Consider the following 27,506-nt stretch of genomic DNA (forward strand, 5'->3'; position numbering starts at 1 on the left):
CGGTTCGAGGTTGTGAGTACCCTTGCCAACGGCGATGATGCATGCAGGTTTGTTGTGAGGAGGGACAAGAGGGGGTGAAGCGATGGGAAGATGAAATGAGAGGAATGGCATGGGGGGTGAAATATAGGGAGAAGAAAGGGCGAGGTTTGCTGGGGGGAGAGCTGGGAGGGAGTTGTGTGGAGAGGAGTGGAGGACGACGACGGGAAGCCGACAGGTAGGGATGGAGATAGAGTTTTAGAAATTGAGGAGGAGAGGAGGAGGGCAAAAAGGAGGATTTGTACATTCTGCAAATGAAAGAATCTGAACATCACGACACGTCTGTCACCAATCGATGCATGCAACCCTGTTGTACAGCTTGCACTCGTCACAAGTGGCATGCACGCAGTGCCTGAAAGTCATCAGAGCAAGGAGGAGGAGGAACAGGGAACTCCACCTCCTCGGGTAGTCCACAAGGGGGCAGGCGCAGCGGGGGCAGATGACGAGGAGCAAGTGGAATGCGTCCCGGATATCAGAGGCGATGGAGTTGAGGTGAAGGGAGGGAAGGGGGAACGGAGTCCGGGCTCCAGGCCTTGCACTCCCTCCCAGCACGAACAGACCTCCTAGGCCGACCACTTGGGAATGACCGTAGTAGGCACAATGGCCGCCCCTGCCCGCCGGTACACCGACGGAAAATTTGCAAGCATCCTCCTCCTCCTCCTCCTCCTCGGAAGGAGGGTCGAGGCCGTAGCCAGCATGGGAGGAGGAGAGGGAAGGGCCAAGGGGGAAGGAGTCCTGAGTGATCTTTCTCCAGAGGTACTTGTCATCGCTCCCAGCAGGAGGTCTGTACTTGAGGATGAGGTGTTTCCTCACCCCAGGGAAGGGGTCTTGCTGCCCGACCTCCTGGATCCATTGGTCCAAGTTCTCCCTCCACCTCCTCTCCGACCTGGAGTCATTCTTCTCGATGATGCCAAAAGATCTGCAAATGCTCATCATTTCCCCCTTCCTCTGAACACACTTCCGTCCGTCCGTCCGTCCGTCCGTCCGTCCGTCCGTCCGTCTGTCTGTCTGTCCTTCCTGTCTACTTGCATCCTTGCCAGGCTACCTGCCTTCCTGCCAGCATCGTTCTTCTTCCTGCACATGCCTTTGCCCCATTCTGAACCCTTATGCTCTACCTTCCCTCCTTGATCCTCCAATGAATCCCTTTCTTTCCATTCTTCATCTCTTCATGTACACATTCCTCCCTCCCTCCCTCCCTCCCTCCCTCCCTCCCTCCCTCCCAGTACGCCTGCCTACGTCAGCTTATCGAGCATCTGTTGTGCTGCACCTGTTCTCGATCATCAGGTCCCGCAGCGAGCCATCCGCCTGAAGCTGCCGCTCGAGGTAGAGGGTGACGTCGGAGAAGCTCGTCCGAAAGCCGTACAAGGCCTCCAGCACTTGCCCAACTGAGCCAGCAGGGAAGGAGACGATCTCGCCCTCGGAGTAGATGACCTGGCGTGAGTGAAAGTGAGGGGAAAGAAGCGTGGAGGGAGGGTTTGAGGGCAGAGGACGAGAGAGGAGAATGAAGAGTATAGGATTTGAAAGTTGGAAAACAGAGGAGGAAGTCAGTAGGGGAGGCGAAGCAGCTAGGAATTGAATTACAGTTCTTGAGACGTCCTTGTACAGACGAAGTTCCCAGGCATCGGCGTGCGCCTGGAGAAATCCGTTATATCTCCTCCCCCCCCCTCTCCTCTTCTCTCCTCTCCTCTCCTCTCCTCTCCTCTCCTCGTTCAAAATACCTTCCCGTCCTTCCCGAACCCTCCGAATCTAGCTTGGAAAAGATGGCGGCACACAAATCAGGAGGAGGAGCGAGAAACATAAGACTCTCACAGGACGTATCGGCGATTCCGATCGTACTGCTGAGTCCAGTGCTTGCGGTACAGCTCCTGCCAGCCTGTTCAGACCAGCCCGCCGCCTCCTCCTCAGCCCTCACGGTGATCTCGAGGTCACGCGAATGACTTTCTCTCGCGTCCAGCTCGCTCCGAAAGAAGTACCTGAGCAACTTTTCTCAGCTCGGTTTCACCTATCTTACACAGTCACCTCGCTTCGTGGGTCGGATGCTCTAGCGGGCCCATATCCTGCAGGCCGGAGCTCTGATCCCCGTGCTCGTCTACCTCCTGCTCCACCCTGACCTCCGTGAAGCTGTGCAGAGCTCGAGGAGGCGGCAAGGTCTGCAGCCCTCCACGGAGGTCTGCGCCCAGGGTGTCTGTCCTGACTTCATTCGGGACGCCCTTGTCCTCCGGTAAAACTGAGAACAATCGCTCTCTCCTGCAGTCTACGATGGGCACTTTCTCCGCCGTCCCGAAGTCGATTCGCCACAAGTCCATGCTGCAAGGCTCTCCGTCCTGCCTCTCCCCCCCTACAACGAGCAGCTTCCCTTCCTCAAGGAGAACGGCAGAGTGCCCAGAGCAGGGGCCCCACCCTCGTATGCGGATTTGCTTCCATCGCCAGACGTTTGTATCGAGCTCCCACAAGTCGTCGAACCTTCTCCCCGCCATGCCCTTCCCACCCAGGATCAGAATCCTGCGATTGTCCACCAGAGTAGCAGAGTGCATCGTCCTGCACGCCGGGCGCTCGGACGGCCGATGGTAGCAGGAGGACTGCTCATCGTCGAAGTCCAGGGCTTCCCAGAAGAAAGTGCAGCTGCTCTCGTAGTGGGTGAGAGGATCGGAGGAGCGGGAATGGGACGAAGAAGCGGTCGCTACTCTCTCGTCAGTGATGATGTCCACTGTCTTCTTCCTGCTGCTCTGGCGCGACGCTGCCTTGGCGAAGTTGATGTTGAGGACCGCCACGGTCCGTTCGAGCTCCGACCTTCCGCTCCCTCCCACCATGACAACCTTGAGGTGGTTCTGAGAGAGGGAGAGCAAGGACGACGTGTGGAAAGCCCTGCTCGGTGTCCAGTGACTCGTCCCGCCGCCCTCATCAATCGCAGGCTGGCATTGCACCTGGTACCACCTCCCCGAGGAATGGCTACCGCAGCGTCAGGGGCGGAGTATAGCAGGAGAGCAAGGAGGACCTGAAGAGGTGAGCATCGTTCAGCGTCTTGCTACCATCGTGCCCTCCGAAGAGGAGGACGCATCCGTCCGGCAGGATCTCTACTGTGTGCCCGAACCTCTTCGTCGGCTCCGTCCCCAGCTTGGTCCTACCACCACCACCTCCTCCTCCTCCTGACGTCCTCTCGCTCACGATCTCCCAGATCATGTCGCTTCCATGCCCCTGCCTTCAACGTCAGCAGTGTCCCCCCGTCTCGCCCTCGCCCTCCCCCTTCCCTATCTCATGGCATCGCCCGCTCCTCCTCCAACCATTCCCTTGCCCCCCTTCCTCTCCCCCTCCCTTCTCTCGTTTTCCCTGCCCCGAGAAAATCTCGCCCCCTTTTTACCCGTGAATACGTTTTCCTTCCCCCCTACCCCGCCTCCCTCTCATCTTTCCTGCCGGTCATCCCGCGACCGCTGCCTCCTCCTCCTCCTCCTCCTTCTCCATACCCTCGAGCCTCCTTTCCCTCGACCGATCCCCCAACATTTCTCTTCGACGAGCATGTAACTTGATACGTTTTGTTTACAAACAACTAGTCTACACATCTATACATCATCATCCTGCGAACCGTGCCAGTAGTATACAGGTGCCTCCCTCGAAGCTCCTCCTCCCTCCTCCCTCCTCCCTTCATCGCAGTACTGGCGGATGACATGCGAAGCTTCCTGATCCGTCAGCCGAACTTCGCAGGCAGGAGGAGCACGACGCGTCCTCCTGCTGGAGCTCTGGATCTGCTCGACGCTGAGCTCTAGCGCTTGCAGCTGCCTGTTGATCGTCGCCCGCACCTTCCTCGCTCCATTGGACAGCTCCAAGTAGATCTCCATCGCCTTGGAGTCCGCGGCGCCTGTCCGCTCTCTCCCGCTCCTTCTCGTCGCGCTGACCTGCACGCGGCTGCTGCGAGCGGGGACGCGGTAGCGAGAATCTGTGGAGACAACGCCCTCCAACTTCTTGGTCCCTTCCCTGGTCCATTGGAGATACCCAGCTGGAAACTCCACGGAGAGCAGCTGAAGGATCTCGGAAGGAGGATGGGAGGACTGTCTGTTGGGGTTGAGCTGGGCAGGAGACGAACGGATGGACTTAGCAGCTTCCCTCGAGGAACGAATCTCTTCCTGCAGGAAGGGGTAAGAAAGGGAAGGCAGGATGACTGTAGGAGAGTGACGAGAGGGAGGAAACTTGCTCCAACCTGATGCTGGGCGTCATGCATCCTGAGTATCCTCCTGAACTCGACATCCGTTGGTGCGAGCATCCTCGAGAGACCGAGACGAAGTCCTCTCCTGTAGCGCAGAGACTTGTCAGCCCGCACTCGCACCAACAGCAAGCGCGCATCACTTGGCAAGGAGCATGTGCCGCGGCTTGATCCGCTTCTCCAGGCTGTAGCCCAACAATTGTGGGCACTTGAGGAGGGGCCGGCCAATGCGGTGCATGGGCACGCGAAGAAGATGTTCCGAAAGGTACATAAGCTTCGGGCGCATGTTGTTCTCAACGCTGTCAAGATCGGTCAGCCGATGAAGGGGAAGGGAAACAAGGGAGTGGAAGAGCAGGGAACGGCACGAGAAGATATTCAAGGATGAGGAGAGCAAACCTGTAGCCAAGGATGTTCGGGTATGCAGAGATGACCTTCCCTATGCTACTCTTAGGAATTCCTGCCTCTTCCACGAGGAAGCGAATCTGGCAACAAGATCAGAATCATTCACTTTCCTCCTCCTCCTCCTCCTCCGTTGTTACCTTGGGTCGCAAGTTCGACTCTACACTCAGGCCTATGAGCTGAGGAGAGTAGGTAATGATGCGTGCGAGCTTCGACCTCTCGATCCCAAGCTCCTCCGACAAGTACTTGATGAACGCCAGGATATGGCCCTCGCTGTATCCCAACACTTGCGGGCAGCGAGTGATAACGTCTGCCAGCCTTGCCTTGGGAATGTCTGCATGCTGCTGAAGGAGAAGAAGTTTGGGTCTCAGGTTGTTATCAACGCTGTACGCGAGCAGCTGTGGGTGAGTGAAGATAGTCTTGTTCAACTTCTCCTGGCTGATTCCAACGTCCTCCACCAGGTACTTCACAGTCGGCCTAAGGTTTTCCTTGATACTGAGGCCGAGGAGCTGCGGGAAGCAGACGATGATCTTCCTCATCTTCTCGATTCCAATCCCGACCTCCTTCACGAGGAACTTGACAGTGGGTCGGAGGTTGTCGCGAACGCTCAACCCTTGCAACTGAGGGCACGACTCCAGTATCTTGTCAATGTTCTTCTCCTCCACTCCGATCTCGTCCGTGAGGTACTGGGTGGCAATCGCGGCAACGTCGTCTTCGACCTCATCAGGGAGAGCTACCGACCCCGATATGTTCCTTACAAGAAGAACTTTTGATTTCGATCGCTCCTTCGCGCTGCTTGCCTTCGATGCCGCTGTAGTCGTCCTCTTCGATTTGTCCTCAGATTTCCCTTGATCCGTACAAGGCTGATCTTGACGGTCTGTCTCGACCAGCTGCAGCAGTGGCTTCCCCTTCCGAGGACCTGGGCAGGCAGGACATCACATAACATCAGGTCGATCGGAGATCACATAACATCAGGTCGATCGGAGATCACATGACATCAGGTCGATCGGAAATCACATAACATCAGGTCGATCGGAGATCACATAACATCAGGTCGATCGGAAATCACATGACATCAGGTCGATCGGAGATCACATAACATCAGGTCGATCGGAGATCACATGACATCAGGTCGATCGGAGATCACATGACATCAGGTCGATCGGAGATCACATAACATCAGGTCGATCGGAGTATTACAACCTGCGGCACTGGTAGGTTTCTCAAGGGCAGCTGGATCAAGTTTGCACTGGTGGTCCTTGTTCATAAGCAGAGACAGGTAGGCAACTTTCAGCCGACTTGAAATGTTTCGTAAGATCTGTCACAAGAAGCAAATCAGTTTGGAGCCTCAAGGAACCTTCAGCTGGACTCACCTTAGTGTCCAAGCCGAGTTCTCTGGCTAGGGTACCCCACTGTTTCTTCTGTGTCACCTCCTCTGGTCCTCCCTTCGCCTCCACTAGCTCGATTAGACGACAGAGCTCAATGTCTGCCCCTCCAAGTGTGACTCGATTCGTCGTGCTTTGCAAAGTATCCTTGATCGCGGGCATTCGGAGTTTTGAATTCTCCGCAAGGGCATCGAAAGGATTCATCGCTTTAGACGGGAGCTTCACTGTCATCTGACATGCTGCTGGGCTTTTGAAATACGCAGGATAGCAGAAAGGAGGATTTGGACGGCGAAAGATCATCGCCTGATGTCCCAGGAAGCATGACGCTGTGTCCAGATTCGCAAGGGCTAGCGCAAAGGCAAAGAGGCAGAAAGAGCGACTGCTCATGGTAGCGATACTCTATATTGTACAACTCGTTGTAGCTTTCAAGTCGTGCTGTGATAGTGTATCATAACAGTCCCTTTGTCTTCCTCCTCTTCCTCTTTATCTTCTTCCTCTCACTGAGCCCCCTTCCCTTCACTGCATGGCCCCCGCCCTTCGGCTCCCCGACGAGTCACCCCCCTACCCATTGTACCCTACCTTCGCCATCCATCACCCCATCAAAATCTTGAGTACCCCCAGTGTCCCTATTCTTGGTACCCCTACCAGTGGATAGAACATCTCCACAACCCTGTACAAGAATACCACCCCTACCTGTTTTTATCCCACTCGGCCCCTTACATGCCCAGTACCCCCACCCATCTTTTTCCTGCACTACCCCAGTATGACTGGGTGTCTACCCACCCTCATCCCTGGCTACTGGGACCCCAGATTTGTAGCTACCCTGGACAGTTCCTGAAAATCGGAGTTACGAGGCGGGCTGGGCAACATGACGATGTGACCGCAATGGGGAAGCACTACTGCAAGATGTGTTGCCGCGCTCATGTCCTCCCACACATCTCCTCCATGCACGAGCCGTTCGACGCCTCTTCGGTCCCCAACTTCACGTGGTCTACAGTGCAGCTCGCAGATCTTGAGCCGGGAAGCATGAAGAGGGCGGGAAGCGTCGAGTTGGTTGGGGTGGACTCCGACTTCTCGCAAGAGCATACCATCGTCAAGATCCAGCTTGATGTGCAGTCGAGTATCGTCACAGACCATGGCTTCTGGACGAGAGTGTTTGAGGGGAGGATGAGCGACGGGAAGAGAGTGATCTTGAAAGTGTACAAGCAGCAGGCCTTGTTCTCGCAACGGCAGGTCTTCGATAGATTTCATAGGGAGCTGCTCGCTCTGGGCACGCTGGGAGAACACAGGTGCTTCGTGAAATGTCTTGGGTTTGGTTTCACTTGCGATCTCTGGCCCTTCCTTGTCCTTGAGCATGCAGGGATGCCATTGTGCGACCTCCTGCCAAAGTCAAGGCTGAACCCAAGGGAAATCTCGCGTCAGTTGCTGCGAGCGGTTGAGAGCGCGCATCTGCTGGGTCTCTGCCATAACGATCTCACTCTAGACAATGTCCTGATCCTTCCCCTGGAGAAGCCCAAGTTGGGACGATGGTATAAGAAGAAATCTTTGAGGATCCTGGTGAAGATTATTGACTGGAACAGCGTGGAGGACGCGAGCTGTGTGTTCGAAGCTGGTTCAGCGAGGGACGAGCACTTGTGCGTAACAGATGTTGGAGGAGAGAATATCAACATCGATGAAGCTGAAAGGAATCCCATAATACGTGACTGTCAGGCTGCTGGTAACATCGTGCTGAGATGTTTGGATAGCAAAGAGCATGAAAGGGTCTTCACCTCGTGTCATCTTGGGACTCTGAGAGATTGGAATGCAGCGGCGCAGAAGATTCTGAGCTCTTCGTTGAAAGAAGACTTGCGATCGATGCTGAGCAAACTTTTCGATCCGAGGTGTATGAAGATCGAAGGCGACAGGGTCGTCTACCCAATCTCCCTGGCAGGAAAAATCCTGTAATCTTTCATACCCGCCTGTCGTCTCTTCTATCATGTGTAATACTAAAGGCCCCTGATATGTAACTTTCAAAGAATAAGCTTTTAATGAAACCTGTCCCCTCCTCATGGCAGGATCACGTACACCTTGTGGGAGTATGGAATCTCGTGAAACCTTCGGATCATAGTCTCCTTGGCGTGCATTGTCACTCCTGCAACCCTAGGTTGTCAGCACAGCAACACATAGCAGAATACTGTTTTCAGCACAAAACTCTCGGCATACCATTTGCAGCACACAGAGGGAACCAGATTCGTTATCAGAACAACAAACATTTTCATTTTCAGCGTTTGTTTCACCACAACAACAAACATGTCAAAATACAGTTGTCAGCACAAACCAAAGAGCGCAGTTGGTAACACAAACAATGAAATGCTATCGCATTTCATTGTGCGGCTCTCACCTAACAGACGGATTGGAGCATCTCCCCAGCGGTAATAGTAGAATCCTCCCTTCCTGCTATGAGGTTGAGGTACAACGAAAACTCTAGCGCAAAGCAGAACCGGTCGAGACTAGCGTAGAATGATTGATACTTTTCAGATCGAAAGAATGGCAGATGCCCAATCTCAAAGTTGGTGTAAAAGTAGGATCGATCCCACACGCCTGGAAGTGAGCGAAGTATCAACAAGGAGTGACAACAGAGGGAGGGAACGGGCAACAAGTCCAGCGTCCCCCCTGCTTCCAACCCTCACCTTCCTCAAGGTATCGGTCAAGCGCTGTATCCTCTGGAAAGATGTTCCTCTCCCTCATGTACTCCTGACTTGCATTCCAGAGGCCAGTGGTCAGGTACTCGTCCTCCCTGCCGATCCCCATGTATCCATAAATATAACGACCAGCTCGCATCACCTTGAAGGGGTCCTCCCTGCAGGATCCTCGTCATCATACACATCACATCGCAGAAGCTGCAGGACTCGCCTGATTCTCCCAAGAATGAACGAGTCCGAGTCTAGCCTCAAGAACCACTCGTAGGGCTCGAGCAGGGGATAGTTGAACATGGCTCCCGAGTAGAACCGGCACATGTGCCTGTAGCCAACGTTCGCATGCCCACCGATGATCTTCGGGACCTTGGGAGAAGAAGGATGAGATTACAATCACGAGAGCATGGAAACTCCACACCTTGGAGAAATTCACATGTTCTGGAGGAAACAAGAATTCCTTGTCCAGCCTGTGAAATCTCACATCGTCATAATGCTTCAGAACTGCCTCCATCTGGGTCTGATTTAAACCCTCATGGAAGAGAATGATCGGGTATGGGTTTTGGTCAAGAAAGTTGATCTTGAGCGAGTGAAGCGAGTCGAGGAGGTCAAGGAAGTGTTCTATCTTCTTCCCAATCAGGTAGATAATCACTGCTCTTGGTACGAGAGATTGTTTGCCAGCAGGAGGATCCATCGATACATGGCTTTCTCCTGTGTACTGCGATAAGAAGGCATCTTCCTCTTGTTTCTTCGAGAGCCTCTGTCGTATTCGCTTCAGACGTTTTTGTACCCTCTGAATCGTCGATTTTAACTCCAAGTCGTCAACCCTGATGTTGTCATTGATCACTTGCTTGTCATTCACATCTGCAGCCATCAAGTAAGCTCTTTCTCCTAATAAAAGGGACATCGAGCCACACCTGGCTTTGGTTGCCGCAAGGACCGAAGGACATCAACAGACAGGTCAATCTCTTGGGCCCTTCTTAGCGCGTTTGCCAGACCTGTCACATACATGGGACCCTGTCGACGGGTGTGACTTGTCAGATCGCCTCTTTCACCATCGTTCAGGTAGAGTTTGCAAGTTTGCAGAGAAGCATTGATAGCAACGAAAGGCTCTCCGCTCAGGTGAGAAGAAAACCCGAGGTTGTGCAGCATCCCAGAGTTGAGCGGATCCATCCGCGCCCCCTTCTGGTACACCTGCCTGGCCTCGGCGTACCTCTTCTGCGAAAGAAGGCTGTTCCCTAGACTGAAGTAGTTGTCCCCCGATTCCTCAATCTCTAAAGTTTTCCTCGAAGCCCACTCGGCGTCTTTGGCACGATGCGAGTTGGACAGGGTGAAGGAAAAATCCTTCCAGGCATCCAAGTTCCGAGGATCTGACCGGATCGATGCCATGTACAAGGAGAAGCATCTGGGATCTTTGAGTTTCGCCATGGTATGTGCCGCGCTCAGCCACCATAAGGACACGTTCGACAGGGCCCCCGCAGTGAAGAAGCAGCGTGACGCGGATACAAGGTCCCCGACTTCGAAGAGCGCTCCTCCCAGCTTGTACCATCCTTCTGCATCATCTTGCTGAAGCTCTAACGCTCTTTGGAGGTGCGGAATCCCTTCGTGAATCTTGCCCCTCTGCACAAGAATGCGCCCGAGCAGCTTCTCTTGCAAGCTGCCTGTCTGGAGCTTCGCGGCCTTTCGTGCATGCTGTTCAGCCACCTTCTCGTTGGCGATGCTGTAGTGCATGTTTGCTAGAGTGTAATGAAATTGCCATGAGCTGGGAGCAAGCTTGACCGCTTCCTCCTGGTGCCTGATGGCAACCAGCATGTCGTCGCGATTCCTCGTCTTGATCCACCGGTTGTAAGCCTCCTGCGCCACCATAGAAACATGCTCGAGCGCATCTTCGGCTGGTCGCTGCTGACTCTTGGCATCGGACGCCGGCGAGGCTTCTCTGATCCCTCCTCCCTCCCTCGTGTGCAGGAGCAGCGTCGCTAGTACCAGTAACTCTCGGCATAAGCGCATAGCATCTGGGCGTTGAAATCACTCAATTTGTTTGGCAGGGGTGGTCGGAGACAGATTCAAAAAATGGGGGGAAGGGTGTAATATGCATGGGTAGTCTATGGAAGATTCTGTATAGTACCGGTACTATATGTCTACTCCTTTTGGGAAAGTAGACCCTCCAATCGACAAACATCTACAGAAACGGGGGTAGGGGTTATTTTCTTGGGGTAGGACGCACGACTGAACAATTGGAAGTGGGTAGGGTTGTAGTGTTCGGGTAAGGGTGGGGTGCGTAGTTCACCAGATGCGGTGGGGTAGTGAATTTTGTACAGTGTTCAAAGAGTTGTACTTTAATGGGAATAAAGAGGGTGGGGTTAAATGTTCGAGGAAATCCTTAGGTGGGGTGGGGTTCCAGTCTCGCTCGCATGCATGAACAGATGAGGCGGGAAAGAGGACGGATAATTGGTGGGGAGGAGGAGGAGGAGGTAGAGGAGCAGGAAAGTGAACTGTGGGAGGAAGAGGACGAGGATGAGAGGGATATTCAACACAACGAAGATGCTGAGAGGAGGGCGAAGACACTGGCTAGGTGAGGAATAGGAGGACGGAGAACTTCAGTTCAAAGTAGATAGTGAGGCTGTTGGAAGGCAAGGATTGTAAGAAAGTTCATGTTTGATAAAAGAAAGAAGAAGAAGAAAATGTATGCAGGTTCTGTGATCAAAGCCTCTATTGCATACAAGATGGATTGTCAGATTTATGGGAAAATGCAGAGTTCTTGTGAAAGTTTACTCATGACAAAGGCATGAATCGGAATAGAGACATACTAGAGATCAGCCGGGTTTGTTTCGTTGAGATTTATTCGGCTCAGTTGAGTCAGGAAGGTGGTGGGTGGAGCAAGGCAGAATGCGGAGCCAGAAGCGGTTTGATACCTTCACGTGAGTTGGCAATGAAGGTCCTGAAGGACTCAGTGGGTGATAACGTGCACCTTCATATTTGGGAAGCATTCGTCCGTTGCTTTTGTATTGCCTGACATGATTTGCTGTCAGGAGGAGATTTGTCGTCCCCTCTCTTGCTGTTATACTGGAAGTCACAACTTTATGGGCGACGAAGACAAGCCTTGAACACAACAGGAACAAACGTTTGAAAACTTGACAGCCAAAAGCGATGACGACGGAGTCCACCAATGCTTCCGCAGATCCTGTGAACGATTCGCATGCGAATGGCAAGGAAACAAGTGCCGAGCATCATGGCAAGGGCAAGGACCATTCGGTAGCAAATGCCTCGGATACCAACGAAAAGAACGGCACCGAGAAAGCGGAAATCAACAAGTCTCCATCCAAGGCACCTTCAAGTGTAAAGGAAGAAACGTCAAACGTCTTTTCCAGTGACGACGATATGCCGTTGGCAGCGGCTGGGTCGACAAAGGCGAAGGCACAAGATGCAAAGGATTCCAAGGATGACAAGCCAAAATCAAGCGACAAGGCAAAAGATCACAAAGACACGAAGGAGTCGCATAAGAAGGAAGTTAAACAAGACGGCGAAGCAAAAGCTCCTTCGAAGGTGAAAGATGAGCCCAAGAGCAAGGCCTCAAAACCAGATGCAGAGGATAGTGACGATGAAAAACCTATTAGCAAGCTGAGGGCTGAAAATGCGAAAGCTGCCAAGAAAGAAACAAAGCCACCTGCACCTGCCTCCGACAGTGATGACGACAAACCCATCAGAGCCCTAGCATCAAAGTCCCCGGTGAAAAAAGAGGCGAAGGGTTCTGGCAAGAAGAGGAAGATTGCAGATTCTGACTCTGAAGATGAGCCAGTGAAGAAACCAAGCAAGGTTTGTGCACTACTAGCTCATGCGCTTCTTGCCTTGATGTTTGTCTCTTAGAAACCGGCCAAGTTATCGAAGAACAACTCAGCGAGCAACGTCAAGAAGCCCGCAACAAGCCTCAAGGAGTGGTTGATTGAAAAGTTTCTCATCCGGTGGTGGTACGTGGTGGAATGGCCTCCCAAGGACCGAGACCTACCGAAGATGGATGGATACAAAGAGCTGGATCATTATCCTTACCTCCTCTTCAACGAAGATACTGGCCATGTGAAGAACTGTCGTACCAAAGAGAACATGCCTCCTTGCAAAGAGGTAGTGTAGTACACATGAACTGTGCTTGTTCCCTGGTTGACTTGTTGAGGTAGAAGTACATGTCGCGTTCGACAGACGAAATGCGCAAGATGGCGATGGAGGCGATTCAGAAGCAGATGGAGGTGAGTGTTAGCTGACTGCAGCGAGCACGGTGTGTGATGATTTGCGATTAGGTTTTGAAAGAGCACGAGCCGCACAACACTGAGCTCTTGAACACGTTGAAAAAGGAGCTGAAGGAAGTGAAGGGGAAAACCTCAGCGGAAGTGGGAGTCTAGAGCAGGACAGGAGGGCCAACGCAGAAATCCGAAGCGCAAGGGCTTGTTGACATTTTCGAAGATCTTTTTGTTTAAACTAAATTCAACAATTGGTCACTTACTTCGCTCATGACTGATAGACGGGGGGGGGGGGGGGGGGGAAGAGAGAGAGAGAGAGAACGAGAGGATTGGAGAAGAAAGAAATACGCAAGATAGTATCAAGAAAATCATTCTGTGCGAGCATCGCTCTCTCAGTCACGAGCTGGTGTGCTAGCATACAACTTGGTGTACATCCTCGCCATCGAGTTGTATCCCCTCACATCATTGTTGCGAAGCAAGTTCCCTGCATCACTTTGTCAACGAGGGTAACGAGGGCACTGCTTCTCACCGGCATCACAATTGAGCGGACTGTCTGCCTCCGCATTGGAGAGCAGTGCGACGATGGCTCTGCATACAGATTGGAGAGTCCAGGCAGGAGTCCATGCTGTCTTGAGGATGTCGAGGCAGACCTGAAGGAAGACGACAGCTATGATATCAATAGGACAGCAGCTAGGGAGTCAAGAAGCAGCAAGGGAGGTGAGAGGAAACAGGCACATTGAACAGCAGCAAGGGAGGTGAGAGGGAAGGGCTCGTGACCTCTCCGGTCTTGAAGTGAATGTTGGGATGGAAGATCCTCGTGATGAAACGAGCTTTGGGCGCTTGGAGGGGATAGTTCTCCTGCACATCCAGCTGGACCTGCTCACGGGCATCAGCGACTCCTTCGCATGCTCGACGCTGGCAGGGCATACATGAAACGTTCCTCCCTCAAACGGCGTGCCAGACGGGCTGATCAACAAACAGGCTCATCACCACCTTGTCAGTACCACAGCCATGCAAGATCGCACCCTTGGAGGATCGCGGTCCACTTGTAGAGGTTCTCTTGACAGGTCAGCCTGATGTCTTTCTCCTTCATCTCGCTCTCAGCCACCAGCACTTCATCGCATGCAGCCGGCTCACCTTGCTCTGGGCCGCCTCCTTGTACTCCTTCAACAACCTCTGCGACATGGGAGTTCTTCAGCCTGCTGTCATGTTTCACTGAACCGAACAACCATGCGCTGTCCTGCTGAGCATGTCCTCACATATGATCTATCCTTTCTTCAACCTATCTTGTTCTTCCCTTCCCCTCACGCATCTTGTCCTCCCCTCTCCTCCCCTCTCCTCCCCTCTCCTCCCCTCTCCTCCCCTCTCCTCCCCTCTCCTGCTCTTGCATTTCATTACGGTCCACCCTGGCCTTTTCATCTCCTACTACCCGACCTTTCTGAGTACCCACCCTTACCTTTTCATGGAATATTACTCATATTTGCACCGGTCACAGGAACACCCTCAACCCTCCTGTTACTTGTGGACTGACACTACTGACATGGCACAATGAGGCGGCGAGTATGGGGGAAGGCAGAAGGGGAGGAGGAGGAGGAGGAGGAGGAGGAGGAGGAGACAGTGTTAAGGGAACTGCAGGAGAGTGAAAGTGAATGAAACACGGAGGATGTGTAGGGCAGTGGTACAGTCGAGGAGAGGGAGTCATTAGGGAGACGTGAGGCGATTGAGAAGAAATTGCAAGGAGTTGAAGGTCATGAGCTCTTCTGACGCGTTCCTGCAGCCCTTGGGTGACACAGGTCGATGGCAGCGGCATGGAAGTAAGTTCGCGTGCCCTCGCTGCCATGGTCATTCATGGGTTGGACAGGTGCCATCAATGTCAACTCTCCTTTCCTGCAGAGGAGGGGGGCAGGGATGAGGAGGAAGACTCTGCAGCGCTTGGGGAAAGCTGGTATCACCTCTCAGCTTCGGCGGCGGCGAATGCTCCCAAGGAACATGAGATGGAGCAAGAGTTTGCAAGCATCTTCAAGCAGATGGAGGAGAAGAGGAAGATCAACGAGTTGGTGTGCGATCACCTCCTTGAGACCTACCCTCTCTGCGAGAGCTGCACAGAGAGGCTGCTGGTGGAGCTCATCGCCGCGAAAGAGAATGCTACCAGGGAGTGCGAGATGTACACGAAGGAGTACGAACGACTGAAGGAGGAGATCCACAGCGAGGGCGCGAGCAGCGACGTGGACTTGCGGGAGCAGATCGAGAGAGACGAGGAGGAGGAGCGGCAGCTGATAGCTAAGGTGCAAGCGCTGGAGGAGGAGCGGATCTCGCTGCGGAGGAAGATGGGCGAGATCGAGCAGAAGGGATGCTAGTGGAGGAGATGCACAACTGCTACTGGAGGGACTACAACGAGCTGCAGCTACAGCTGCGATCTACGGACAGGGACTCGTTCAAGAGGAAGATAGAAGCGGCCTCCTTGCAGCTGGAGATGCTGAACAAGACCAACGTGATCAACGATGCGTTCCACATCTCCCACAACGACGTGTACGGAACTATCAACGGCTTCCGGCTGGGCTCGATTCAGACGCAGCCAGTGGAGTGGGACGAGATCAACGCAGCATGGGGGCAGACGACGCTCCTGCTGCAGACGCTTGCGAGCAACTGGGACTTCACCTTCCCTCACTTCCGCCTCGTTCCCATGGGCAGTTTCTCCCGCATTATCAAGAGAGATGACGAGAAATGCGTCTACGACCTGTTCTGCGCCTCTGACATCGGCCTGTCTCGAATCTTCGGGTTCGGCAGCTTCGACAAGGGAATGGCGGCGTTTCTCGAGTGTGTCAGAGCGCTGCAGGAGCATGTCAAGAGCATCGACCCGACTTTCTCTCCTCCCTACCGCATCGTCGAGCACAAGGTGCGCGAGAAGAGGATTGTTACATGAGGAAGGAATGTCGGGCATGGATGAAAAGAGATAAGGGAGGCGAGAGGGAGGAGAGGGAGGGGGAAGGGAGAGTGGGAGGGGAGGAGGAAGGGAGAGTGGGAGGGGAGGGGAGGAACGAAGGAGCATGCAGACAGGAGCAACGGGAACAAGCGTGTCATAACTTTCTTCAATTCTTGGCTGCGCAGATCGAAGAGCTCAGCGTAAAGTTGCAGTTCAACACCTACGACAAGTGGACGAAGGCGCTCAAGTGAGTCTGCCTTGAAGTTGCTTCTTGTCTCAGCCTTGCTCAGGTACATGTTGACCAACATCAAGTGGCTCGTGGCGTCGTCTCTCTCCCGGCGATCTTGATCCAGGCAAAGAGCAGAAGAGGAGGAGGGCAGGGCAGGGCGAGGGGGGGAGGCCAGGGAAGCGAGGGACTGTCTCCGCCTCGCAGCTCCTCTCCGCTCATCCTGCTGTTTTGTCTCCTATCTTCTTTCCCCCCTCATTTTCTCTCGCCTTGCTGCCTGTCTTGGGATGCCAAACTTCTCAGCCGATGCCTCACCAGCAGTTTCTGTCCGCCACTCAGTCCAGTTGTAGATAATCTCTTGTATGTAGATGATTACCTTGTATTCCGCCCGCACCTTCTCCACCTCAAGCTGCCTGTCGAGTAGGTTGGAAGCAGCAGCAACCCCCGCAAAGTTCCTCTCACCTCCCAGCCTTGGTGACGCTATGGTCGCCATACTTCTTCGCTCCGATCGTCTTGTTGCAGATCCTGAAAGCTCCCTCCAGGCTGTTGAGTTCGATGTCACCAGCCCTCCTCCCTCCCTCCTCATCTGCACTCCTACCTTGATGCCCCTTGCTCCTTGCTCAGCTTCGCCTCCACATCCAGGACGCACTGCTGAAAGAGAGGGGAGTAGCGCGAGTTGAAGCCGAAGCTCTTCCTCCCTTGGGACTCCCGGGCGGCATCCCTGTCCTCTCCTCCCGCCTCCTTCATCGGTCCATCGTCATTCTCGCCGTCCTCCGTCCACTCCCCTTGTAGAGACATCGTCCTCTCCTCCTCCTCTGCCTCCTGACCCTGCGATGGCATCAAGTCCACTTGTCTCGCATTCTGTTTGGGCTCTGTCTCCAGCCTCACAGTCGTCTCCTCCTCCTCCTCCTCCTCCTCCTCCTCCTCCTCCTCCTCCTTCATTTCATCGCCCGTCTTTTGACGAGCAGCCCAGTAAAAACTCCCGGCGTTGATGAGGAAAAGTTCTTTAGCGTTGAGATTGTTTGAGGGAGCAAAGCTTCGGATGTCAACCCCCCGAACTGCAAATAAAAGAAAAGCAAGAATCATAAAACATGAACGGTATCATCAACTTTGTTGCATTTTCTGCGTCATGATCATGATAATCAACACTAACAATTCAACCTTATCAACACCACTACCAGCATTATCACTTACCGGACACCAAGAAACAAGTGATTTTGACTCCGAAACATTCAGCTGCAGCAAGGATCTCAGGGCCGCCTATCTTGGAATTCAATCTTGAAGCAAAGTTAACGTTTCATCACGTCGAGAAAGAGGAGAACAAAACCTCGTGATTTCCTCAAGGTGATTTAAGAAGTCGGCAGTATTCATGTTCTTCAACTGATTGCCAAACGTGCAATTGTGATAGAATAGAGAGGAAAAAGTGATATCAGTTGAAATCGACGTATCACATCAAGATGAAAAACTTGGAAACTCGAATCTGTGTATTGGTATCTGGTATTGGTATCTATTCTGATTTGGATCTACCCTCAATCTGAATTTGAGATCGAAACTTGTTCTGCACTTCATGACATAATGCCTTTCTCTTCTCGTCTCTACTTAACTTACCTTCATGAATCTTTCCATATTTCTTGCCATGTGCCTTGACTGTAGAAAAAAGAATGACCGCGCTTACAACTGCAACAATAATAACATCTTACCACTTGGTACCTCAAATCTCCAATGATCTCAATCGGCGACAATTCTGACGAATTTTGCTCTGGACTGTAAATCCCGTTCTCCAACATCTAATGAGAGTGAATTTCAGCAGGAAAAAAGTAAATTGATGTGTTCGAAAGCAAACACACTTGAAGGCCCAAACTCTCGAAGAAAGAATCATCATCTTTCTTCTTCGGCAGCTCAGGAGCAAGTCCCTGCTTCTGCAGCAGCTGCTTGAGGCCATTCCGACCAAAGACCGCAAAGTCCTGCCGTCAAAAGTCAGCCCGGAATTCTCCCATCGCAATCCATTGAGGGTAACCAGTTTCTTGAAATCGTCGCTGTTGTCCGTGTTCGAGGTCGAAACTTTCGTCGCCATCGTCGGATCCTGACTCTTCTCATCTGTTTGCAAAACGAACAAGTCACACACAAGGAACAGAAATCAAGACGGCCTCTCGCATTGCAGGCCAGCAAATCACCCGCTTCAGCTAAGAGCTTGATCTCCTTCGAGATGTATTGAGGAACAAACAAGTTCCAAAAGAAATCTGATCATTCACCGTGAGCTTCTTTCTTCTCCAATCAAACTTACCCTTCAAGGTGGGGAAGAGGAAATTCTCCCAATAGTCTTTGTCAAAGGCAATTCGCTCAACTTTCATCTCCGACGGAGTCCACACAACAAAGTCCGCCCACTCACAACCCAGGATCGCCATCAGGCCCTGAACCTACAACAGCATTGTCAACGGCAGCCGTGCGAACAGACACGAATGACAAGGAGAGAGCAAGTACACCAACGAACGAACACTCAAAACGAACAAGAACAAGAAACAAGAAGATGAAATCAGCGTCTACAACTATAATCTACCTGATCCATGTAGTACTCTGGGATCTCCTTGTAGACCCGCTGAGAATAAGGGCACTTGATCTCAAGGATACCTTTCCTTCCTCCTTCCCTCACGATTCCATCAGGACTCGCCGCGAGCCAAAAGAAATCCTCGTGGATGCACAACCCTGCGTGATCCACTGAAAACGCTTCTGTCTCCTCCGTCATCCCAAGCTCTTGAAGCCTCTGCTGCTTGTACTGCAGCCAGCAGACAGTCAGTTCCTCTAAGAGCTCAGGTGAAGCTCCTGCCAACCTGCTTCAGCGCCTGCCCCTCCATCGAGTTTCCCCATCGAGTCGCGTCATTCCCTTGGAAAGTCTCGAAGAGCATGCTGTCCACCAGCTGCTGCGGCGACTTGAACGGGTTGTGACCCACAGCCGCCCCGAAGTTCGATGCTGTCAATCTGTTCTTTCTAGCCTATGGCAGATGTGAGATTCTTGTGCAGAAACAAAAGAGAATGACGAGGGAGGAGAGAAAAGAGAAGAGGCGAGGAGATGAGCGGAGGGGAGAGGAGGGGAGAGGAGGGGAGAGGAGGGGAGAGGAGAGGAGGCGAGGAGATGAGTGGAGGGGAGAGGAGAGGAGGGAGAGGAGGCGAGCAGTGAGGAGTGAGGATAGACCTCGAGCCATTTTCGAGTTCCTTGCTCATATTCCGCGATCTTGGAGATCTCATCCTTGTCCACCCGGAGGCTCTGGACCAGCTTATCGTAGATCTCCTTATCTGGCACCTTCTCAGAGGACAGGTCAGCCATCATCCTGCTGGCTCTCAATGAGGCTTTCTTCCCGTACACTCCACTTCCTCTCCAGGTATGAGATGCTCGCGCTTTCCATTGGCACCCTGGAGCTCCACGTGCCTTCCAGGAGGCAGGCGAGAGGACGTAAGGCATGCAGCAGCGGCCGAGAGCCTGAGAAGCATGGTGGAAGCTGCCGGAGGAGAGCAGCCAGTAGCCTTGGGGTCGGAGGCTTCCTACAAGCGCGCATGGAGCTACTGTCGCCATGGTCAACAGAGCTAGAGCCACCTTCATCATTTCCCTGCCATAGCGCGACTGGGCGTATAGACGGACCTCATCCCCCCCCTCGACAGGTTCGACACGCCAAATAAAATTTTTTCACCACGCCGAATCAACTTTTCTTGACTAAAAATATCCGATCAGTGAGTTCATAGTATCGTATCATAGACTGAGATCATATCTGTCCTACGGGCCGTCTCAGCAAGTATCCGGCACGCATGTGCTAGACATTTGATCCGAAATCTGTATGTCATATGATTTCGTGAAACATCAGATCACATAGACTCGTTCGATCATGAAACTGTGGTGCCACGGTACTCTTTATTCCCACAGCATCCAGCAGCGTTTAGTAGCATCCTCCTCATTGACCAGCAGCCTCCTTTAGACGCGCCAGAGCATCGACCTGGTCCATTGAGATCAACAAAGGCACCGAGCAAGCATCCAACAGTACAAGTTTTGGGGGCCAGAGACGGCCCTCCCTTACAAAGCGGATGTCCTTGAACCTTTGATCTTGTACCTGCGCACTCCTGTCAACGGTGGGCAAGAGATAACTTCAGGGCGTTGGACCTTCTCGAAATCCGCCTTTGCCTCATCCTCCTTCCCCATTGCAAACTTGACCGCAGCCAGCGCTGCCGGAACGTCTGAACAAAGCGAGGCAGTCAGACAGGGGAGAGTGAGTGGATATCAAGGATTCATACCCTCGGCTCCTTCCACGACTCCAAGGATCATGCCGCTCTTTTGATTCTTCAGCCTGGCACGTTCTCAGCTCGCACAAGGGACCGTCCAGCGCCATGTACATCTCGAGCGACTTCTCCTCTTGTCCGATCTGAAAGTTGATGATCGCCAAGTTCTTGAGCGCCTCCGGCGATCCCTTGGTGAGCTCGACCTGGCAACGATCGTCTCACTCCGACTTCCCTCCCCCCCCCCCCCCCCCCCCGGCCAAGCGATGGATCAGGTGGCAAGGAGATTCCTACCGCTAGCTGGTAGTCTTTGGCAGCTGACTCCCATTTGGACTGCTGCTGATACATAAGCCCTCTGATATCTCAGTCCGTCAACAGCCCTCAGACGCAGGCAGGTAGGCATCAACCTGTTCACCAGAGCCCTGCTCTTGATCTCGGCTCCGAAATCTGCCGACGAAACCCCCAATGGTCAGGGACGGTCGGCGTCGATGACAAGATACCTTTATCGATGATGGACGAAAACTGCTCTTCGGCTTCTGAGAAACGGTTCAAAATGCTGTAGGTTGTTCCTACACATAGCAGCAAGCTTCGTCAGGCCATACGTTAGGTGTCGCCTCCTATTCCAGCACCTAGCTTCACCCGAATCTCCGGAGAATCTTGGATTTTGATCGAGTCAAGATAGTCTTGAATGGCAGCCATGGCGTACTTGAAAGGTAAAATGGCGTCAGATCGCATTCGGCTACATCCGCATGTTCCCCTGGCACCTTCTCGTCCTTGAGCGATTTTCCGAGTTGGGCTCGGATATCCGCCCTCTTCGAGAGCGACAACCCAAGTCTGAGATCGCAATCATGGAATCGCTCTTGCTCTGCCTGCAGAAACTTGTACTTGCCTGTAGAAAGCCTGCGGTGAAACGACGACGCCGTCTCCACCCTGATGTCCACACACTGTCACACAGCTGGCTGCTGAGCTGTTTGCGGCAAACCTGTCGATATTTGTCGATCACGATGCTCCATTGCTCTTCAGCTTCCTTCAACTTGCCCTTTTCAGCGAGCTGAGAAATGTGTCACGGACCTGAGACGAAGTTCACGGCAAGACCTTGAACGCCTTGTCTGTGGCCGTATCGATAACTCTGGTGAACTCGACGACTTTCTGACAGTCCCAGATGAGCATCTTGCTGGGATCTCACGTTTACCTCACCATCTGCTTCCCAAGTGCTGCTGCCTTGGCCTCTTTCTCAGACTCAGCACGAACCTAGAGGGAATCATCTTGTGACGTGAACTGCCCTGCAGAACCTGAGCTGGAGTGAAGCTGAGGATCGCGCCTGAAATCGCGAGATCAAGCACAGCTCGACGTGGGACCTGCGGGAACGGAGTGAAATTCTGAAATCACGCACGTGAGATGAAGGATGGTGTATGCCGTTAACCTGATTGGATTGCGAGCAGACAAGTTTCATCGGTCCACTACATTTCTGGGAAACAAGGTTTCATCAACCAACAAGAAGGAGAGTAGTGCATACACTGGATCTCATCGCGATCTTGCTGTCCATGCCAGGAAAGGCAGGAGCGCTTCCGGCATGGGAGAAGGCGCTCAGGCTCGCTGCCCCTTCTGCTCCTGCCACCATGACGGTAGCGATTGCCGCCACCCTCAACATGCCTCGCTTATGAGTATGATTTGAACCGGTTTGATACAGGTCGTTTCTCTAGATTGGATAATCGGTTTAAATCAATCGAATCACGGCAGTTTCGCACATGCAGTGTTGCACATGGGAGCAGGAGCAGGGGCAGGAGCAGGGGCAGGGGCAGGGGCAGGGGCAGGGGCAGGGGCAGGGGCAGGGGCAGGGGCAGGGGCAGGAGGAGCAGGAGCAGGAGCAGGAGCAGGAGCAGGAGCAGGATCAGGATCAGGATCAGGAGCAGGAGCAGGAGCAGGAAAGGTTGCCAGGAGTTGGCATACGGTGGTGTGCAATCAAATCAGTAAGATGTCGATACAATAGGAGGTTGTGACAGTTGAAGAGGGTGATAGGAATAATTGAAGAAGTGGAGCAAGTGATGGAATATGTCAGTGTTAGTTGAAGTCAATTAGATCATGATGTGAAGCGCAGATCAAAGGAAGAAAGGGCAGGACTAAGAAGAGAGTTTATGTTAGGGGACAGCAAATCATTCATTCAGATCTAGTGATCCACGTCGCTAAACTTCTTCAGCAGATGCCGCAAGGGAGCTTGAAGTCAAAGAAGCCGCAGGTCGTGAACAAGATCAAGAAAGCGAACTCGACTAAGAAGGGACTGAAGGCCTACAAGGCGAAGAAGCAGACCTTCGGTGACAAGCTCAGCAAGAAGCTGACGGCAGAGATTTCAAACAAGATAGAGAGGGAGATCGCAGGGAAGTTCAGCAAGAGCGGAGGCAAGCTGTCAATTATCAAGAACACTTAAGAACACTAGGAAACCATTCATGCTTTGAACCATCCATGTTGTTTCTGTTTGTATCTGTGTAGTGATCTAGTAGTGAGGTGAGCTCCGTTTCCTCAGTACACGGTCCCTCGGCCCGCTCCTTGTAACATCTTCTTCAAGAAATTGTTGAACTAGTGGAATAAAAGTCTCAGAAGAGAAGCAAGGAGAAGGAGATAAGATTACATCATTTGCTTCTAGGAGCTTCTCCATCCTCAGATGGCATCGATACACCCAGCAGTTCTCCGTCTGTTCATATCCTCGTCACTTGTCTCTCATCCTCTCTCCTTTCGTATCACCACTCTCTCCTCTCCTCTCCTCTCCTCTCCTCCTCTGCTCTGCTCTGCTCTGCTCTGCTCTTCCTCTCCTCTCCTCTTTCTCTCCTCTCCTCTCTTCTCCTCCTCTCCTCTTCCCTCCTTTCACTGCTGTACTCTCTCCTCTCCTATCCTCCAGCTCATCTACTCTCGAATCTCATCTCCTCTCTCTCTCTCCTCTTATCTCCTCTGGCTTCTTCTGCCCACTCCTCAGCCACCCTCCTCCCTCCCCGTCCTCTTCATTTGTGCTATACCTGCCCTGGTCTGTTTATGATGTCGTTCTTGCAGTTTTGAGATCGAAGATTCTCCCACATGTCAATGTAATCCTGACAAGCAAAATCACCAAGAAATGCAAAGAGCAGCTCAAGCAGTTCAAGCAAGCGGGGGGAGTGACATGAAAAGAGAGAGAAACGAAGGGAGAAGAAACGTGGTGAAGAGGAGGGAGGAGACGACAGGGAGGAGGAGACGACAGGAGGAAGGAAACGAGGGCAGGACTGTTAGTAGGCAAGGGAGAGGAAGGAAGAGCAGCTGAGTGGGGAGTGTCACGTGCCTGTATTGGGTTGATCGTCCACATGGACGTGCTCTCTGCATGGAGCTTGATAATGTGCTGGCTCACCCAGTCCGGCGGACCACCAGGGCATTCGCCCTTGCCGATGAAGAAGTTGTACCATCCCTGGCAGCACCTCAATCATCCTCCTCCCTCCCCCTTCCCCTCGAGTAGCTCCCTCCTCCCCTCGAGTAGCTCCCTCCTCTCCTCGAGTAGCTCCCTCCTCCTCCTTTTTCCTCCCACAGGCACCCTTTGAACTCTCTCCCCTCCTCCCTTGTCTCTCTTGCTCACCTCCACTGAGCCCCACTCCTCGTTCCACCACAGGCGGCAGGGAGAGCAGTCGTGGCAGGACGAAGCTTGCGGGCAACAAGTTAAGACAAGTGAAGGATGGCGCAGAGAAAGTAATGGAGGAAGCGGGAAAGTGGTAGCGGCAAACGCAGAAAGAGAGAGAGGAGAGCAGAAGAAGAAGAGGGGAAAGGAGGGAGAAGCGAAGTTCAGTTCCTACCAGCGACAGAAAGGTAATCGTACTTCCACGTGTGTCCATCGCACCATCTTGTAAAATCCTGTCACTTCTACATGTTTGCTGCTTTTTGCTGCTCACCGTTGGATTCTCAATCCAAGCACGCCGAGTTCCAAGAGTACGGGAGGAACCTTGAGAGATGGTGAATGAAGTCGGAGGAGGACGAGCAGAGTGAGAAGAGCAGGTGGGATGGGGTTGGCGAGAGGGAGGGTAGCAGAGGAAGAGGTAGGAGGAGGAAGAACACCTCAGGAGGAACGTTTCCGAGATCCTCTCCACAGATCATCATGTTGGACGCAGTCTGCCCCACGAATTTCAAAAACGACCTTCCTTCCTCCTCCTCTACTGCAATCTCCTTCCCCTCCCCATTCCCTCCTCTTCCCTTCTGCCCCCTTCTTTCCCTCCTCCTGCCAAACCTGGATGGCTCGGAGGTTTTTGAGTCCCCACTGCACGGGCCATCAGCGTTCTTCTAGTGCCTCCTGCTCCTCCTCACCTCGCGCAGGCCTCCCTGGGGCACGTACTGTCCACCTCCTCCATGCTTGGGGATCTCCCACATGCGGAAGAATCCGAGGACGTGATCGATGCGATAAGCGTGGAAATACTGCACACAAATGTGAACTCAAGTTTTCCGCTTCATCTGGAGAGCATACGGCGAGGAAAGAAGATAGGGAGAGAACAGGAGCGAAGAGAAAGGAGGAAGGGGACGGGATGGGAGGGAAGGAAGGAGAAGGGAGGAGAAGGATGAGACTGCTGTTTCTCCGTCACCTGCTCCATGTGCTGAAGGCGTCGCCGCCACCACTTGCAACCGTCTCGGTGCATCTCATCCCAGTTGTAGGGAGGAAAACCCCAGTTCTGCCACATCCCTCACCTTGCGATCATGAGAAAGAAAGTCTCACCTGCTCCGGATAACCAGGCGCACCAGCGTTTCTGTCGAGCTTGAAGAGATTCGGCTCTGAAGTTCCAGTGAGCAACGAGGCAACCGCAGGAGGCGGGAACAACCAGCCCACACGTCGCTCGAGCATCTTGTGACTCCTCTGCAGACAAATCAGTGTCAGGCGGGCTCAGGATCAGGACAAGTCGGTTCACATGGGGATATCGCCCTTAAGGGCAATGCCGTTGAGCTCAGCGTAGCGAGAAGCCTCCTTGAGCTGGTGATGGAGATGGTATTGGATGAAGTAAACTCGCGCAACCTTGTGAGGTAAGAGGTCAGTGAGTCCACTGCCAGGCCTCACTCTCACCGTTGGATAGTCCAGACTCTGCTCGCGCGTCATGGAATCCGCTTCATCTGCATGGACCCTCCACGTCGTACAATCCCACCTGCACTGAATTAGCATTTCATTGTCTGGTTGTCAATCTTGACCATTTGTTGTTGAAAGTTCTCTCTTTAGCGAGCTGAACTTTGAATGCTGCGTAAGTCTTCAACCAAGAGGAGCTGGCTTCCGCCCATTTCTGTAGCTCGGGGTCCTTCATGATGACATCGATTCCGACCTGTCGACTGAATCAAAATTGCGGGCAGCCCAGAAAGAAGATCGATCACCTTATCGAAGATTGCATCCATGAGTTTTCGTTTCTCATCCATCACCTTGGGATGGTCTATCCTCCAGTTCTTGTTCAGCTAAAGCAGAAACGTTCAATCACATCGAATGAAGAAGCAGCGGAGAGCAGGTGAAAGGAGAGCAGGTAAAGGGAAAGGAGAGGAGAGGAGGGGCGGGGAAGGGAGGAGAGGAGAGGAGAGGAGAGGCAGCCATTGCAAGCTCACCTGATCTACCAGGCCCTTGGCCCAATTCTCACAACCGGAGGCGTCAACGCCAAACCTCTTATTGTAATACTCGCACACAGCTGCTGGTCGAATGTAACTCGGGTGAAGGGCAAACGACGAGGAGGCGCTGAAGTGCACATGGTTACGGCCCACGGCCCTTGCATGCTGTAAGATTGCCTGTAAGGGGAAGGGTCCTCCCCGGAGTCGTTGATCGGAAGGACTTGAATCAGTTGTAACCCTGTCAACTTGCACCAATCCACGACTTTCATCAGATCCAGAAACTCTCCAATGCCCATCGAGTCCGACGTTTTGATGCCTGCACGGCAGCGTCACAAGACGGCATCAGGTTAGCTTCGGGCCAACCAGACACAGGAATGGCAACTCCTGCAGATCTGTAGACAGCGGTGGGATAGTTGAAAGTTGAGTCTGACACCACGAATCTTGTATCCGAGTTCGAAGCAACCTTCCTGTTGTCTCCCTTCTCCTTGCAGACAACTTGTCCATTGCTTGACAAAAGGAGGAATCAGCTCACAAGGTCGGATGCACGCTCAGTCAATGATCACCTGTCGAGCACGACATATTTGAATTCGACAGGCAACTCCGACTTCTTGACCTTTACCTTTTGAGAACACAAGACGTCAAGTCACAATCTTGACATGTGCATGGCTCATCAACCTGGCCAACATATACATGAGAGCCAACATGCGCCATGGGCAAATAACTTGACGTGGACCATTTCCCGAGAGCCTCAACGCTGCCGAGACCAAACAGTAAGTCCTTCCTCCTCCCGTTTCAAACCTCGCACCTTCCCGACACCCATACGCTGTGCCCAGCCTCGAGGCGAGGAGCAAACACCACGAACCTCACTGATGCCTCATCATCTGCAACAGCATCCCACATGATCTCCGATGGTGAGACCACCTTGTTTTCCGTTTTGGTGTACTGCTCAGCGTTCCCTCGGCCAAAGATGGCCTTCGCGAAGCAGGAGGTGGCGAGTGTAGCCACCTTGGGAGATCGGAATGAATCTTGCAGGTGAACCTTTGTACCAGGCTTCAAACCTGACAGACTGATGGATCTCTCACAGATTCTGGCCTCGTATCTGTGTGTGTTCGACATTGCAATGTAATTGTAGACCAAAACATCCTTGTCCAGAGGAACTTCCAGCGTCAGTTCCCATTGTTCTCCTCCCTTCCGTTGCATCTTCGGAGCACGATTTGCATCCCCTCTACCTAGAATATCACTTGGCCCACTGACTACCATGACGCCATTGTCCAACCCATAGCCGATGGAAAACACAAGCGTGACTTTCCCGTCGATTGCTGCTTTTGCAGTTGATTTCTCCGAGATGGGAAGAGGTGAGGCTGGTGTGACAGCAAACCCCCCCTTGAGTCTAAGAGGTTGCGGGCTCTGAATGAACTGATGAACACAACAAAGTCAGATCGTGGCTTCGAAGTTTGCCACCACAAAACATTGTTCGTAGTCGAACCAATCATGTTCTTCAAGTGCAAGTTACCTTGGAATACAATCTTCCATGCCTGGGAAAGGTCGGCAGCGTTCCACTCGAGTAGACTCCAAGTAGCAATGAGGACAGGATTAGGCATTGG

General features: G+C 52.9%; 12 protein-coding genes across 12 annotated transcripts; 5 read left to right on the forward strand and 7 right to left on the reverse strand.

The window, feature by feature from the left end:
* Nucleotides 1-3,552: 3,552 nt before the first annotated feature.
* On the reverse strand, nt 3,553-4,290 carry GUITHDRAFT_150409 (hypothetical protein). The gene is made up of 2 exons (XM_005840354.1): nt 4,229-4,290; nt 3,553-4,154 (listed from the first exon to the last, which is right to left on the reverse strand). Exons 1-2 carry the CDS (start codon nt 4,247-4,249, stop codon nt 3,594-3,596), a joined length of 582 nt encoding a protein of 193 aa, XP_005840411.1. The 5' UTR covers nt 4,250-4,290; the 3' UTR covers nt 3,553-3,593.
* Nucleotides 4,291-4,370: 80 nt separating this feature from the next.
* Nucleotides 4,371-5,343, reverse strand: GUITHDRAFT_64436 (hypothetical protein; the record flags this gene model as incomplete). Its single annotated transcript, XM_005840355.1, has 2 exons — nt 4,371-4,439; nt 4,939-5,343. Coding segments are annotated over 2 exons (474 nt in total), but the record flags the coding sequence as incomplete, so codon positions are not given.
* A 1,532-nt stretch (nt 5,344-6,875) lies between these two features.
* On the forward strand, nt 6,876-7,959 carry GUITHDRAFT_161047 (hypothetical protein; the record flags this gene model as incomplete). Its single annotated transcript, XM_005840356.1, has 1 exon — nt 6,876-7,959. The coding sequence occupies exon 1, from the start codon at nt 6,901-6,903 to the stop codon at nt 7,957-7,959; it is 1,059 nt and encodes a 352-aa protein (XP_005840413.1). The 5' UTR covers nt 6,876-6,900.
* Nucleotides 7,960-8,060: 101 nt separating this feature from the next.
* GUITHDRAFT_133149 (hypothetical protein) lies at nt 8,061-10,694 on the reverse strand (the record flags this gene model as incomplete). Its single annotated transcript, XM_005840357.1, has 8 exons — nt 8,061-8,146; nt 8,396-8,448; nt 8,496-8,595; nt 8,685-8,791; nt 8,839-9,015; nt 9,041-9,108; nt 9,172-9,551; nt 9,605-10,694. The coding sequence occupies 8 exons, from the start codon at nt 10,692-10,694 to the stop codon at nt 8,061-8,063; spliced, it is 2,061 nt and encodes a 686-aa protein (XP_005840414.1).
* A 1,140-nt stretch (nt 10,695-11,834) lies between these two features.
* Nucleotides 11,835-13,078, forward strand: GUITHDRAFT_133150 (hypothetical protein; the record flags this gene model as incomplete). Its single annotated transcript, XM_005840358.1, has 4 exons — nt 11,835-12,500; nt 12,552-12,803; nt 12,857-12,925; nt 12,977-13,078. 4 exons carry the CDS (start codon nt 11,835-11,837, stop codon nt 13,076-13,078), a joined length of 1,089 nt encoding a protein of 362 aa, XP_005840415.1.
* A 230-nt stretch (nt 13,079-13,308) lies between these two features.
* Nucleotides 13,309-14,101, reverse strand: GUITHDRAFT_64372 (hypothetical protein; the record flags this gene model as incomplete). The annotated part of the gene is made up of 6 exons (XM_005840359.1): nt 13,309-13,400; nt 13,446-13,566; nt 13,694-13,792; nt 13,846-13,882; nt 13,942-14,009; nt 14,054-14,101. The coding sequence occupies 6 exons, from the start codon at nt 14,099-14,101 to the stop codon at nt 13,309-13,311; spliced, it is 465 nt and encodes a 154-aa protein (XP_005840416.1).
* A 623-nt stretch (nt 14,102-14,724) lies between these two features.
* On the forward strand, nt 14,725-15,273 carry GUITHDRAFT_101138 (hypothetical protein; the record flags this gene model as incomplete). The annotated part of the gene is made up of 1 exon (XM_005840360.1): nt 14,725-15,273. One exon carries the CDS (start codon nt 14,725-14,727, stop codon nt 15,271-15,273), a length of 549 nt encoding a protein of 182 aa, XP_005840417.1.
* A 116-nt stretch (nt 15,274-15,389) lies between these two features.
* Nucleotides 15,390-16,187, forward strand: GUITHDRAFT_101139 (hypothetical protein; the record flags this gene model as incomplete). The annotated part of the gene is made up of 3 exons (XM_005840361.1): nt 15,390-15,812; nt 16,025-16,086; nt 16,130-16,187. The coding sequence occupies 3 exons, from the start codon at nt 15,390-15,392 to the stop codon at nt 16,185-16,187; spliced, it is 543 nt and encodes a 180-aa protein (XP_005840418.1).
* A 116-nt stretch (nt 16,188-16,303) lies between these two features.
* On the reverse strand, nt 16,304-19,390 carry GUITHDRAFT_101140 (hypothetical protein; the record flags this gene model as incomplete). Its single annotated transcript, XM_005840362.1, has 14 exons — nt 16,304-16,478; nt 16,528-16,608; nt 16,664-17,123; nt 17,260-17,342; nt 17,393-17,445; nt 17,674-17,712; nt 17,766-17,852; nt 17,913-18,029; nt 18,083-18,162; nt 18,240-18,305; nt 18,350-18,482; nt 18,623-18,838; nt 18,894-19,055; nt 19,256-19,390. 14 exons carry the CDS (start codon nt 19,388-19,390, stop codon nt 16,304-16,306), a joined length of 1,887 nt encoding a protein of 628 aa, XP_005840419.1.
* Nucleotides 19,391-19,948: 558 nt separating this feature from the next.
* On the reverse strand, nt 19,949-21,959 carry GUITHDRAFT_150411 (hypothetical protein). The gene is made up of 17 exons (XM_005840363.1): nt 21,842-21,959; nt 21,749-21,793; nt 21,618-21,683; nt 21,523-21,576; nt 21,421-21,474; nt 21,308-21,376; nt 21,215-21,255; nt 21,090-21,159; nt 20,955-21,030; nt 20,826-20,894; nt 20,733-20,772; nt 20,620-20,680; nt 20,443-20,531; nt 20,344-20,396; nt 20,213-20,286; nt 20,097-20,162; nt 19,949-20,048 (listed from the first exon to the last, which is right to left on the reverse strand). The coding sequence occupies exons 1-17, from the start codon at nt 21,944-21,946 to the stop codon at nt 20,007-20,009; spliced, it is 1,074 nt and encodes a 357-aa protein (XP_005840420.1). The 5' UTR covers nt 21,947-21,959; the 3' UTR covers nt 19,949-20,006.
* Nucleotides 21,960-22,525: 566 nt separating this feature from the next.
* Nucleotides 22,526-22,750, forward strand: GUITHDRAFT_101142 (hypothetical protein; the record flags this gene model as incomplete). The annotated part of the gene is made up of 1 exon (XM_005840364.1): nt 22,526-22,750. One exon carries the CDS (start codon nt 22,526-22,528, stop codon nt 22,748-22,750), a length of 225 nt encoding a protein of 74 aa, XP_005840421.1.
* Nucleotides 22,751-23,327: 577 nt separating this feature from the next.
* Nucleotides 23,328-27,503, reverse strand: GUITHDRAFT_101143 (hypothetical protein; the record flags this gene model as incomplete). The annotated part of the gene is made up of 19 exons (XM_005840365.1): nt 23,328-23,405; nt 23,696-23,752; nt 24,391-24,444; nt 24,560-24,589; nt 24,637-24,744; nt 24,909-24,995; nt 25,040-25,095; nt 25,143-25,177; nt 25,230-25,333; nt 25,382-25,460; nt 25,504-25,631; nt 25,681-25,758; nt 25,903-26,059; nt 26,155-26,218; nt 26,266-26,408; nt 26,466-26,521; nt 26,578-26,656; nt 26,708-27,318; nt 27,426-27,503. The coding sequence occupies 19 exons, from the start codon at nt 27,501-27,503 to the stop codon at nt 23,328-23,330; spliced, it is 2,082 nt and encodes a 693-aa protein (XP_005840422.1).
* Between the last annotated feature and the right edge of the window lie 3 nt (nt 27,504-27,506).

Source organism: Guillardia theta, assembly GCF_000315625.1.
Source record: "Guillardia theta CCMP2712 unplaced genomic scaffold GUITHscaffold_6, whole genome shotgun sequence".
Taxonomy (NCBI): domain Eukaryota; class Cryptophyceae; order Pyrenomonadales; family Geminigeraceae; genus Guillardia; species Guillardia theta.